The sequence below is a fragment of the Leguminivora glycinivorella genome, chromosome 18, assembly GCF_023078275.1.
Source record: "Leguminivora glycinivorella isolate SPB_JAAS2020 chromosome 18, LegGlyc_1.1, whole genome shotgun sequence".
NCBI classification, from domain to species: Eukaryota; Metazoa; Arthropoda; class Insecta; order Lepidoptera; family Tortricidae; genus Leguminivora; species Leguminivora glycinivorella.
The window spans coordinates 7,679,927-7,692,757 of NC_062988.1; the positions used below are offsets into that span (position 1 = coordinate 7,679,927).

The window sequence follows — 12,831 nt, forward strand, 5'->3', positions numbered from 1 at the left end:
CGCGTGCAGACGACATTGAATTCTATTGCGCCGCGCGAAACTTAACTGAACTTGTAGCGCGGTGAAAGGATCGCGGAGTGAGCGATATTGTTAAATTATGAATTTCAGCGTTGGTTAAGAAATACCAATCAGGAGTGAGGAAGTGGGAGCTAGTGGGGATTTCAGAGTCTTGGAAGGGATGTTTGAAATGGGATGCAAGGCATTGCATGATGATTCATTCATTAGCATTCGGGGATTAGAGAGCCTTCTGCTCGACCGTCAGACTTGTTCTATTTAGGTTTATTTGGGTAAATCTAGATTACCTATATTATGTCCTAGCCTTGATTTTGCTAGTATTTCAGGATACTAGTATAGTTTGGGTTGGAGGATAATATAGAGTTTTGTGTTAAAAACGTATATTTCAGTGTTTAATTGGTGTAAATATAAGTGTCTTAATTGTTATTGTTTTGGAGCTCGATCACTGCTAGTATTATAAAGTGTACTAGTAGAGTTTAGAGTTGTAGAACAATAGTGTTGCTAAAGTTTTAAAGTTTGATTAGATTTGTGAGTGTTTCTTATTAGTTAAAGAGTTAATTGTGTTTTAATGTGTGAAATGTTTTAGCTTGGATTGCTTTAGTGGTATTTTACGCTAGAATAATCTTTGTTGAAGGATTTCATATATTACTTAGTTCTGTTAGTTAATTAATAACTTTTGTAAATAATTATTGAGATAGATTATTTTAGTAGGATGAACTGGTCTGATATTTTGCTGTCTTTTGGAGGGATAGGGCGGGTAACCTAACGGTGTTCAACTACAGCCCTAGTCAACCAAGGGACATTTCTTGGGTTATTTTAGTAGAGTCCAAGTGAGCTCTTGGCAGTTTCCTGCGTTTATTAAGACAGGATTTTGCTCCTGGAATCTGGACGATTTGAGTTGTTATCTAAACTTCTTAAATTTGCCAGGTTCTTGTCCAACTTTCCTATTTTACTTTACCCGTCTGGCTGACTTCTTGCTGTCCCAATCCCTAGTGTGAGAACCAGCCCACGTGAAGAAATAGGGAGTCAGGTCTAAGGGTTATTCTTCGCCCGTCTTAGTTAGCTTTAGCTAGAGATTTTCCATTGCACTTTCGGAAAATCACGCGAGTAAATTAAATGTGCGATTCGGATCGCTAGTTTGCTAATATGTCGGTAGAGTAGATGGTTAGTTTAGCTGTTAGGGCTAGGATTTTGTTTGATATAGGAAATATTAGTATTAAAATTGTTTTCTCCTTTTCAAGTCTTTATTCATTTTCTAAAAAGTTAGACTATATAATTTTAACACGTGTTTTGGCTACTTAATATGTTAGACTTTAGCTGTGTGTGATTTTATAAATTAAAAATAAATAAATAAATAAATATTATAGGACATTCTTACACGAATTGTATGAGTCCTACGGTAGGCTCAGGAAGGCTTACATTTAATGATATTCAATTATTGATTTGGGATTAGTAGAGCTTATAGGAATTTATATTAACTATGTTTATTTATGACAATTGACAAACTCGACATATACATTTATGACTTTATATATATTTTTGATCCCTTGTATTCCTACTGGTAGTAAATAAATATATTGTGGGAATAATAAAATTAAATAGCTCACAATATAATGTAAAATTGTAAATTCATTTTGTTTTAAAAATAAAAATGTTTATTTTCAATTAGCTTGTCCCTCAGCGGTTTGCCTGTCTATTCTATTATCTATGAGTTTGTAACTTTTACATACCTAATGGCTTTCAAATATAAAGTCATATTATTCCAAATACTTATCATAAATGATTTGTCTAGACTGGATCGAGGCAGAAAGTTGCAAGATCGTGGTTTATTTTGGTCCGAAAGGTGATACAAAATGACTACATTAACAGTTTGGATAATATTATTTTGATAAATACCTACAAAAACAATGATGTACAAAATTACACAATTCTGGAGAATTGGAGTAGTCAGATACACTGCTCTACTACCAGTATTTGATATTTTAAAGTGTCCCTTTGAAAATCCTCTCTATGGTGATGAAAGTGTCCCAACATAATGGCTCGGGCAAATGAAAGTAGTCCTGTCATTATGAAAAGATGTCCCTTCAGGACCACAAAATAGTTCCTTCAGAACTGGGGCAGGGGTCTGACCCGTAACTGGATGATGGCCATGGACTGTCGCGGAGGCGGAGCGACATCTATAACCCCAAAAATAAAATATTTTAAATTGTATTATATTTACTATTGACTTTCTATATTATAATGGTGACATTTTAGATTATTTACTGACAAACATTAGTTATTTTAATTTTGACATAATTATGCTCATTTGTTTATTTGTGTTCTATTTAACTATAACAATCAGACTATATTTGATTAAATCTCATATTTTAATTACAACTTATTATTCACTCTGTTTTTTGTTGTGGACTTATTCCATTTATTTTGGCTATTGACTTTTAGGATTATTAGGCGTAATAGGGCACTACTGTTTCATAATATGCGAAAAGGACTGGTTACTATTTACGGCTACAACAATGGGTTCTACATAAACACTAAACGATCACTAGGTCAAAATACTGATCCAATTCAAGATATTAACTTAATTGATTGATTTCGTTTCATGGTAATTAATTTTATTTAATACAATTTAGAGTTTCAATTTTTGTATGGTTATGTAGGTTAACTAAATAGGTAATTGATGTTAGTTAGGTATTTATAGGGTCAGAATATTACAACGGTGGATGAGGTATCACTTTCCAACCTAGCTCCAATAGCTTTAGCCGGGTCACTTTTGCAATGTGTGGGCGAGCATTGTCGTGTAAGAAAAAAACTTTAGCATGCTGTGGACGATTCTGACAGATTTTTTGGTTTAAATTTTCAAGCTGATTACAGTATACTGATGCGGTAACAGTCATTCCACTTGGTAGGAGTTCCCAGTGAATAATACCATGAATATCCCACCAAACGGACAGCATAACTTTTTTCGGGTGAGGCTCTGTTTTTGGTGCCTCTATTCCTTTTTCGTTTGGAGCTAGCCACTGACGTTTGCGTGTGTGATTTATATATAAGACCCATTTTTCATCTCCAGTGATAAGATGGTCCAACCAGTTGAATGTGCGGCGAAAAGACAGAAGTTGTATGCAGATATCGGCACGGCGGTTTAGTTGATCTCTATCAAGTTCGTGCGGTATCCAAACACTGTATTTGTAGTTTTTTCCCAACTCGTGTAAATGTGTTTCTATGGTGAAATGAGAGCAGCCTAACTCGGTAGCAAGAGTACGACTCGTTAGCCTCGGATCTCCTTTAATTAAGGTTTTTAATTTGGCTACATCAATCTTCACCGGTCGACCAGACTTAGGTTGATCTGATAATGAAAAGTCGCCACTACGAAACCGCTGGAACCATCGTTTCGCCGTGGCCTCAGACACAACTTCAGGAGCAACACGCTGACATATATTACGCACTGCTTCGGCGGCTGAATGGCTAGACTGAAATTCATATAGTAAGCAATGCCTTACATGCACTTTTAATTCGTCCATTTTCTTCCTTATATTAGCTCGGCGACAGCTAGTGAATGACTGACAACAAACTGTGCGACTCGCCCTTTATATACTTTCGACCATAGAAGATTCTAGAACTCTCTCAAAAATTTTATATGGAATTCAATTGATCGCTCATTACTTTCTTACCAACCCAATATCTCATCCGCATGAAACCCAGTCATTAGTAAATGCAAGAAGAAACAAATATCGCGGATTGAAAAACCGAATATCGTGAGTGTTGTGTGTCGACAAGGTGACATCCCTAGTGCACAAACTGTTCAAGTGGGTAGTCAGGACCAGGTGCGGGTAGTTCGAAAAACTCGTACAGCTAGAAGATGTTGATGTCAACTTCAGCCAGTCAGCTCCGAGACCACGGGGACAATGCCGTCCTTGAAACGTCGGAGGTTAGTGTTTAAAACATAGTAAATACGCGATTAAGTCCCGTTTGCAATTTTAAATATGTGTAAAAATCGTGAAAGTTTGAATCAGTGTTTTAATAGTGATTATTTTATCGTAGGGAAATCCCTATGAATTTGTGTATTCTTATTTAATGTTCATAACAAAGCCTCTAGAGTCTAGACAAGAGTAAGAGTAGTTTTTGTCGCTCCGTGGCCATTGATATGAAACTATAGCTGTATCGCACCAACAGCAGAAGAGGGGTAGCCACACTGTACTCTTGGCTACGGACCATAGAACGCACTCAAGAATTCACATATGCATTTATAATTGATAAAGAAATCCGCTCAAAGTCCTGCAATACTCTCAATATCTTCAAAATTGGAACGAAAATGCATAGCAATATTGCATTGCTACTACAATTTTTAACTGTATCTATTTAGAGTTGAAAATGATTTGCACCAACTCGATATAATATTGAATTTCAGAAGATGGAACCAACATCCATTAGAGCGATTTCTGATATTTTAAAAGTCGCATTCGCGAAAATATTTTCGTTTACAGGAATTTCCTTCTTTCTTGGTTGTATTTTTCTGGAATATGACTACTTTTGATGTTATGTTTTTTAGAGATCCACAGATAAAAAGTGAAAAATTTATTTATAATTGTTAATGCAGTTGTCAATCGCAATAAACAAATAAACTATGATTAACTTTGACCAACGTGAGACTTGAATCTACCATCCTTGTATTGCCAGTCCGTTGGGTTACCAATTCCGCCAGATTATCATCCGTCAATGACTGCGATTTGACCATTGCAATTGTCACGTGTGACCATGTCACTAGCGACATCTACATCTCTGATGTGTCTTACATAGGGTATGCAAAAACCGGTTAACTTAAAAAACCGGTTAATAACCGAAACTTTTCATTCAAAACAGGTTAACCGGTTATTAACCGGTTTTGAGGATTTTTGGTAAATGGTCGTACTACGCAATAATTACCATTACCTTTAAGAATTCTGATGTTGATGATATCGTAGCAGGTATTACTTGCACGATGAAGATCATTTTTATCCAGTTTTTGGAAATTTGGTAAATGCGGAAATTGCTAAAAAAGGCTTGTGTGGTTTGAATGTGATTCGTCAGTTGCGTATTCTAGGCATGTCGCGAAGGTCTACAGCTCCCAAAGCCCCTAGTAAATCTAGTAATACAAGCAATTGATGTAAGAAAACCAAGATCTCCATTTTACCTTTCTTTTAAAAAATATAGTTTGAAATATACGGTAGACTCCAGTTACAACGACGCTCAAGGGACCGCTGATATTACGTCGTACTAACCGGATGTCATACTATTGAGACTTGTTTAGTTAGAAAAGTCCTTTTTAGTATGCGTGCTTGCTCATCATTTGTAAGTAAAGCTAGTTTATACGCAATCGAAAAATACAAATTGGGTTCTATTTAGCTTATAGAGGTAAGATTAGTCCTGAAGCGAACAAATTGTTAAAATTTTAAAAGCAATACTCCAAAAAGTTACGTGGCCACAATGTAATTTTGCTACTTGTTGTAGGCAAGACAGGGGGCCGTGCTTGGGTGGAAGTAGCTTTGTCTCCTCAATTTACTAGTAAAACTAAAAACGTTGTCGCTCGTCGTTGCAATCGGACTTGACGGACGGATTCTGTGTATAATGACGACCAGTCTGGCTCAGTCGGTAGTGACCCTGTCTGCTAAGCCGCGGTCCTGGGTTCGAATCCCGGTAAGGGCATTTATTTGTGTGATGAGCACAGATATTTGTTCCTGAGTCATGGATGTTTTCTATGTATATAAGTATGTATTTATCTATTTAAGTATATATATCGTCGCTTAGCACCCATAGTACAAGCTTTGCTTAGTTTGGGGCTAAGTTGATCTGTGTATAAGGTGTCCCTAATATTTATTTATTTATTATTATTTATTAAAATGTGTCGTAAAAAGCGGCTGGTCGTTAAAATCGGAGTCGTAATAAACGGATGTACTTTCATACTATCACATACGAAAACCAAATAAATACCTGTGCTTATGTCGTTGTAAGAGGTTGGACGTTAGGTCTATGCGGAGTCGTAATATACTAACCGGACTCTACTGTATTGTATAAAATGTAGGTATAATTGAGTAGACTCGGGACTAATTTAAAAAAAAAAATCATTACAGATAATAATGTTGTCAATGAAACGTAATGAATAAATCTTTATTATTACAAAACATTAAATAATTACGTATTTTTGAACCTTTTAATGCCTAATTTTCCAAATTTTGAGAAATTAATACAGTTTCGGTTATTAACCGGTTAGAGACTATAAAAACCGGTTTTTAACAGAGGCCAAAAAGTCTCGGTTAACCGGTTTTTCGGTTAACCGGTTTGCACACCCTAGTCTTACATATAATCAATAAATCAAAACGTATCAAAATTAAAATATTGCTTAGACCCTGTACCAGTTGCAGTCGCCACGTCTGTAAAGCAACTTTTTTTTCGAATGGCTAAATCCCTAGATGTTATGTCACAAATATCTGTGACTGGAAATTAAAAATGAGGACTTTGCCGGCCTAGAACTGCAAGATTTGAATGAAATCCCATTAACAACCTCTTGTCCTAGCTGCTCCTGAAACGTCATACTTCGCGGCCAGTTATAAGGAACAAACCTGAAAGTGGGGAAGGGCAAAACATAAAACAAATATAATTATTACAATAAAATCTTTTATTTAGTACTGTAATTTTATAGTAAAACTATTGTTTAAATTAAGCAGAGTTGTATCCAGCAATGCCAGCAGAGATGAGTGGGAACTTGTCTCCGCAAGTGCCGCTGAAGTCGTCCAAGTCTATGGCCCAGTACATGATGCCTGCCAGACCAGTGTTCTTGGCGTATTGTGCCTGCAAAACAAACGAATAAATGTATTATTCTGAAACATACAGATTGTCCAATGTTAAATTAGCTTGACGAAATTATAGTTAAAAGAAATATTTATGCATCAAATTGATTTACAAAAGTGTAGAATTTAAGGGCTGGGATTTTGCTGAAGTAATTAAAAAGGGTAACAACATATACAATTAAAATACCAATATATAAATTACAGTTCATTATGAGATCAAATTGTGTAAAGATATTTCTGGGAGTAAATTAAGGACTTCGTTTGTATGAAAACTTTTTGGGATGATAAATCTCTTCTTAAATTAAAAAGTCGATGCACTTACCTTAGCCTTGATAGTGTTGGGGTTGTCGTAGCCGACCCAGAAGAGGTCCTTGTTGGCATACACGTAGTTGCCCTCCACCTCGGTGATGCTCCATGCAGAAGGATTATCCTTTTGGTCTTCGCAGATCTAGAAGAATTAACAAATAGTCATTAGTCAATTATGGTGAGTTTTTATATCATCAGAGATTCTAATTGTCTGGTTTCATCCCAAAGCTATTCATAGAAATCAAAGGATTAATAAAATTGAAAATGGGTAAAGTACACACATATTTGCAAATGTAACGGATGCAATTTTGGAAATTTGAACATTTTTCATCAGTAGTAACTTTTTCCCGCTTTATCGCTTGTATTACGCCCCTAAGCTAGTAGTCCTGGTTTTGTATGGCTTAGAGACGTGGTGCCTTTACAAATTCGATATAAAAAAGCTGGATACCTATCATCTGAGATGTCACCAAACGCCTACAACACAAATAGAGACCAAAGCCCTCCTACGTTTATACTTACAATACGTCTGGCCAACTCTATTGTAACGCCTGCAAAAGAGTATTTAAGGCCAAGTTTGGCCTGGCCAGCCACAAAAGAGCCCATAACAGACAAAATAATTCATAATCTGCTGAGGTCGCCGTCATCGAAACCAATGAGGAGGGACTATATAAGTATATATTAGTAATCTTGGTACTCACCTCCAAGTAGCTGTAAGTTCCAGATGCACCGACATAAGGGCCACCTACTCCTGCTCCAGTGACGGGTGCTCCTGTGGAAGTGTTGTCCAGACTGGTCAGGGTGAAGGTCTTTCCGTACGCTCCGAGACCCAGCACCAACTTGGATGGAGAGGCGCCGTTGTTGATCCAGGTGTGGACGGAGTTGTTCTAAGACAAATCATAAACATATTTTAGTCATGGGACAAAATGTTGCTGAATGGGACGTACGAAACACCATGATGCTTTCTATCCTAAATGGTGAGAAAATGTCGATGGCAGGGTCGCTTAAAGAATTAATTAAGAAGGGATGCAGCTTTGGTCTAGCATCATTAAAATACTGTGTAATAAAACCAGCTAGGACCGGCGGGATGTCTTCAAAATAGATATCATCCGATGATGACCACGGCCGAGTTCTACCAAGATTGAAACGACTAAGAAGAAGTATAATGAAATATACCTAACCGTCACCAAATATCTAGAAGAAACAAACTCTAAAGTGTGTAAGTAAAGCAAAATATGCAAATTAGGTTGTTGCTTCACTTACAACATTCAAATTTAAGGTAGCAGCGTCAGTTTCCTGTGCGTATAGAGGTGCGTTCACTCCGGTCGTCGTTTCCCAAGAGCCGTGGAAGTCGTACAGCATCAGGTGGATGTAGTCCAGGTGTCTAGAAATTAGTACTATGTTAAGTATACTCGTAGTTAAACACAAATTTGCCAGTCAAGGAATAGTCCCAAAACGATAAAAAAGTACTTTTTGGGAACCTAAGTCACACTATATCTGTGATCTAAAAAGTGACCATGCAGTCTAACGGTGACAGAGCCGAAAATCGAAGCTTATACGTAGCTAACACCTTAACCACGAGACTAGAGAATAAGCAAAAGTAGTTTTTTCAACACTTACTTAGAAAGTGCGGGGACATCGTAGGACAAATCGATGTTCGACTGGGTAACGGCACAAGCAGCGGTCAATAGGTAAGATTTCTTAGCGAAAGCTTTCTTCAACTCTTTGACGAGAGTGACAAATTTTTTCTGAAAGAAGAAAATGATTGAAACAGTCTTTAATAAACTATGTTTTATTGGGATATGTCTAATATTTATTAAGTATGACAAAAAAAATTTAAGTATTTCAAAAGACTTTGAAGATATAACGGAGGCAGAAACTACAAGTCATTGCTTCATCGTTAAACACATATTTGTAGGGAAAAGATAAACAAAAATAAAATATGGCAAATGTTGGTACGTACTTTGTCACTGGCTACTCCTTCTCTCTGTGAAGGGTACTCCCAGTCCAAATCCAAACCATCGAAGCCATTGGTGTCAACGTAGTTGTACAAGTTCTTGACAAAAAGTGCCCTCTTAGTTTTGTCGTTGACAACCTGCAGACATACAAAAAACATACAGTCAAGCCTATTTTCTGGAGAAGGGTTTCCACTTACTATGAGGTACGGACGCTAAGAATGCAATCTTTGTGAGGTGCCGTAAAAAGTATAGAAATTATGATTTTTCAAATACAAGTTTTCTTACCGCCGAAAAGTTTGTTGAAGCTTCATTCCAGCCACCAATAGCAGCCAAGATTTTCAATTCGGGATTCTTCTTCTTTAGCGCAATGAGGTCAGACACGGAATCTGCAAAACGTTTTTGTTACAGAATAATTCACATAAGTAATTTGTATACATATGTTTCTGTATATTATTATTAGATAGTAAAAAAATGGACAAAAGGTAATATAAAACATAACACGTGATTAGTGCAAAGGCGTACTTGTCAAAGTGGTCAGAGATCTCTTTCAGTTAACCTTCTCGCATTTGTTTTTATGATCGTCAATTAATTCCAGAAAGTTGAATTTAAATGTTAATATTTTTTTCTCTTGATATTTTATTTGTGATTTCAAACGATTAAATCATTTTTAAGTTATTGTTCAGTAAGCATGCGATCCATAATTATTAAGAATTTTACTTAAAAGACAGTCAAAATTTTGCGTACATGTTTTCGACTAATTCGACTGTACACACAATATCAATAATTCAAAGTATATAGGAATAAATATAACTTCACTTACTTCCTTTCCCTTCAACAGTGCTTTCTTCAGGAGCAACAATGCCTCCGGAGGTTCCGTCAAGCGTGAGGAAGGAATAGACGATGTGCGTGCAGAGATGAGTGGGCAGGTCGCTCACGCCGAAACGGCCTTTTCCGGACCTCCCGTTAGCCCATGTTCCGTAGTAGCAGGTCACTACGCCGCTCGCTGCAAATATTTATTTCATTTAGATTTTTTTTTGTGACCCTTGAACCTTTTCGGTAGGAGTGTCAAAATAGTTTAAAGGTTTCTCGTCACCGGAATATTTGAAAATTTCAATAGGAACTCTTATAACTTGCAGCTTGCTTTCACGGATGCAGCGAAGCTACCGCCGACGCACAGCAGAGCGCAAACTAGTAAAAGCTTCATTCTCAAGGGTGAACAGAGCAAAAGCTACCAATTTGGATATCCAAATGCTTTTTATAATAACTTATATCTTATCTCTACCGAAATCGAGATATCAATTGTGGTTCAGTTGAATAACTACAGCTTTATATACTCCTGTAACCTATTGTTTTTCGTGTTTGGACATGTGTTATCTTGATCGGTAATTAAGCATTAAAATGCAAATAACTGAGTATAATAAGACTATATGAATATGAAGTGTGGTATTTATTTTACTCCTAATTTAAATGTATTGTCTCTCTTATAATTGTATTGTATGTGGAATCTGTTTAAACTTCTAGAATTATGGACGGTATGTACACCTGAATATACTTAAGAACATGCGAATGCCGATACTCACCTATACATGATGTTATATTTCTTTTGTCAGCAACTTCCTATGTATCAGTCTATCGTATTCGCTGTTCGTTCAAAGTTTAAGTCATAGAAATCTACATGGAACATCATTCCTTTTATGGTACGGAACCTTAAAGACACTGTCACTTATTTTAATAAATAAAATCAATTCGCAACTGATAATTTCACTGTAATCATCGGCATACTGCATAATGAAACAACGAGTAGGTAACCATCTCGACCAGATATTATCAGAGAGACCAAGATTCTTAAAACTATCTAAAAGTACAAACCTATGTAGTAACAGCTTTTGTTTTCAAAATACTGAAAGGCGCTTCACTTCAACATAGGCACGATTAGGTACATGATTTTGAAAATAGATCCTTGTTCAATTTGAATTTGTTTGATCCTTGTTTGATTTGATTTGTTTGATCTGTCTGATCTGAATTATCTGGAATAGCGCCGTTAATTCATATTTACTTACATGCGTTTCGTCAAGTTGCCTAGGTGTCTAATCGATGACATCAGTTACCTACTTAATTATTATCAGCGGATATCAGCCGGCTCGATCTAGCTATCGGTCTAATATATCTAATGCTCTATGATTGAATATCTTATTAATTAACTTATGTAATGGTCTAAATAGATTTTTTGTACCGGCCTATCACGAAATAAAATTTTCCTTGCTGGTTTGGCACGTGGCAATACCACCTGAAAGAGATAGGACACCTATCTGATCGGCTGTGTAATGATTGTTATAACTTTGTTTGGTGTGGTAACATTTGATATAACAACATTTGGTATAACAACAAAATATCTACTTTTATTTTGTATAATCATTATTTCGTATAACACTTATTTATAATAACCGTTATATGGTATAACTATCTATTGATATACGACTAGTATAATATAATTAGCAAACAGTATAAAATATTTCATGAATTAATTTTATTCTTTTTTGAAGGGATCACAGTTCTAACCCAATCTAACCTACTTTTCTGATAGCAGTACATATGTTTAAGGGTCACAGTTCTAACATAACCTAACTTATTTTTCTGGTAGCAACGGGTTGTGTGTAGGGGTCACAGTTCTAACCTAATCTACGTTTCTGTCTCTATCTATTGTAATTTTTTTTTATTCTAACTGTGCTTTAGAAAGAATTTGTTATACAATTTATTTAGTATCGGAAATAAGCATTATACTCAAAGTATGTTATAATAAATGTTATTTGAAAAAATGATAATTATATTAAATAAGAATTAGGTATACAATTTGATAGTAGGTACCGCGAGATTGGCAGGGGCGGCGGCTGAGTTAGCTGCAGCTCGCAAGCGGGAGAAGTACGCGGTCCTTGCGAACTATTTGTTTATCCCGCTTGCAGTGGAGACTACCGGTTGCTGGTGTGCGGAGGCCAAAGTGTTTTTCGGGGAGGTGACGCTTGAGGGAGAGGGGTTTGGATCCTCGCTCTGGGACCTTCCTGATGCAAAGGTTATCATCCATCGCGGTTCAACGCGGTAATGCGGCAAGCGTTATGGGAAGCTTGGTAGGTTAGGTTTTTGTATCTGTGTGTGTATTATTAGGTTAGATCTAGTTTTTAAGTTGATGCATGTTAATGTAGAAGTATTAGTACCTATTAGATACAAATAACAAACTATCAAAATATTATTTATTGAAATTTGATATTATATTATTTGTTGTTATATGATTCAATAATTATATCAAATGATTGTTGGTTATATATTGAGGTAGGTATCTGGAATTTAACTACTGTTGCATTTATAGGTATTTATTTCAGAGATCTGCAAATAAAAATTGTAAAATTAACTGAATATGAAAACATTCATGGGGTCACTGTCGGCACGGCTGGTCGACACCACAGGGGACCCCAGGGCTGGCCATTGATATGAAACTATAGCTGTATCGCACCAACGCAGAAGAGGGGTAGCCTCACTGTACTCTTGGCTACGGACCATAAAATGCACTCAAGAATTCACATTTGCATCTTTAATTGATTAAGAAATGCGCTCAAAGTCCTGCAATACTCTCGGATTTAGTTATCTTCAAAATTGGAATGAAAATGCACGACAGTATTGCATTGCTACTACAATTTTTAACTATATCTATTTAGAGTTGAAAATGATTTGCACCAACT

General features: G+C 36.2%; 1 protein-coding gene across 1 annotated transcript; it reads right to left on the minus strand.

Annotated features, from left to right (window-relative positions):
- Nucleotides 1–6,679: 6,679 nt before the first annotated feature.
- LOC125235952 (acidic mammalian chitinase-like) lies at nt 6,680–10,377 on the minus strand. The gene is made up of 9 exons (XM_048142611.1): nt 10,235–10,377; nt 9,921–10,103; nt 9,386–9,486; nt 9,106–9,237; nt 8,763–8,890; nt 8,406–8,526; nt 7,844–8,029; nt 7,162–7,287; nt 6,680–6,840 (listed from the first exon to the last, which is right to left on the minus strand). Exons 1-9 carry the CDS (start codon nt 10,302–10,304, stop codon nt 6,709–6,711), a joined length of 1,179 nt encoding a protein of 392 aa, XP_047998568.1. The 5' UTR covers nt 10,305–10,377; the 3' UTR covers nt 6,680–6,708.
- Between the last annotated feature and the right edge of the window lie 2,454 nt (nt 10,378–12,831).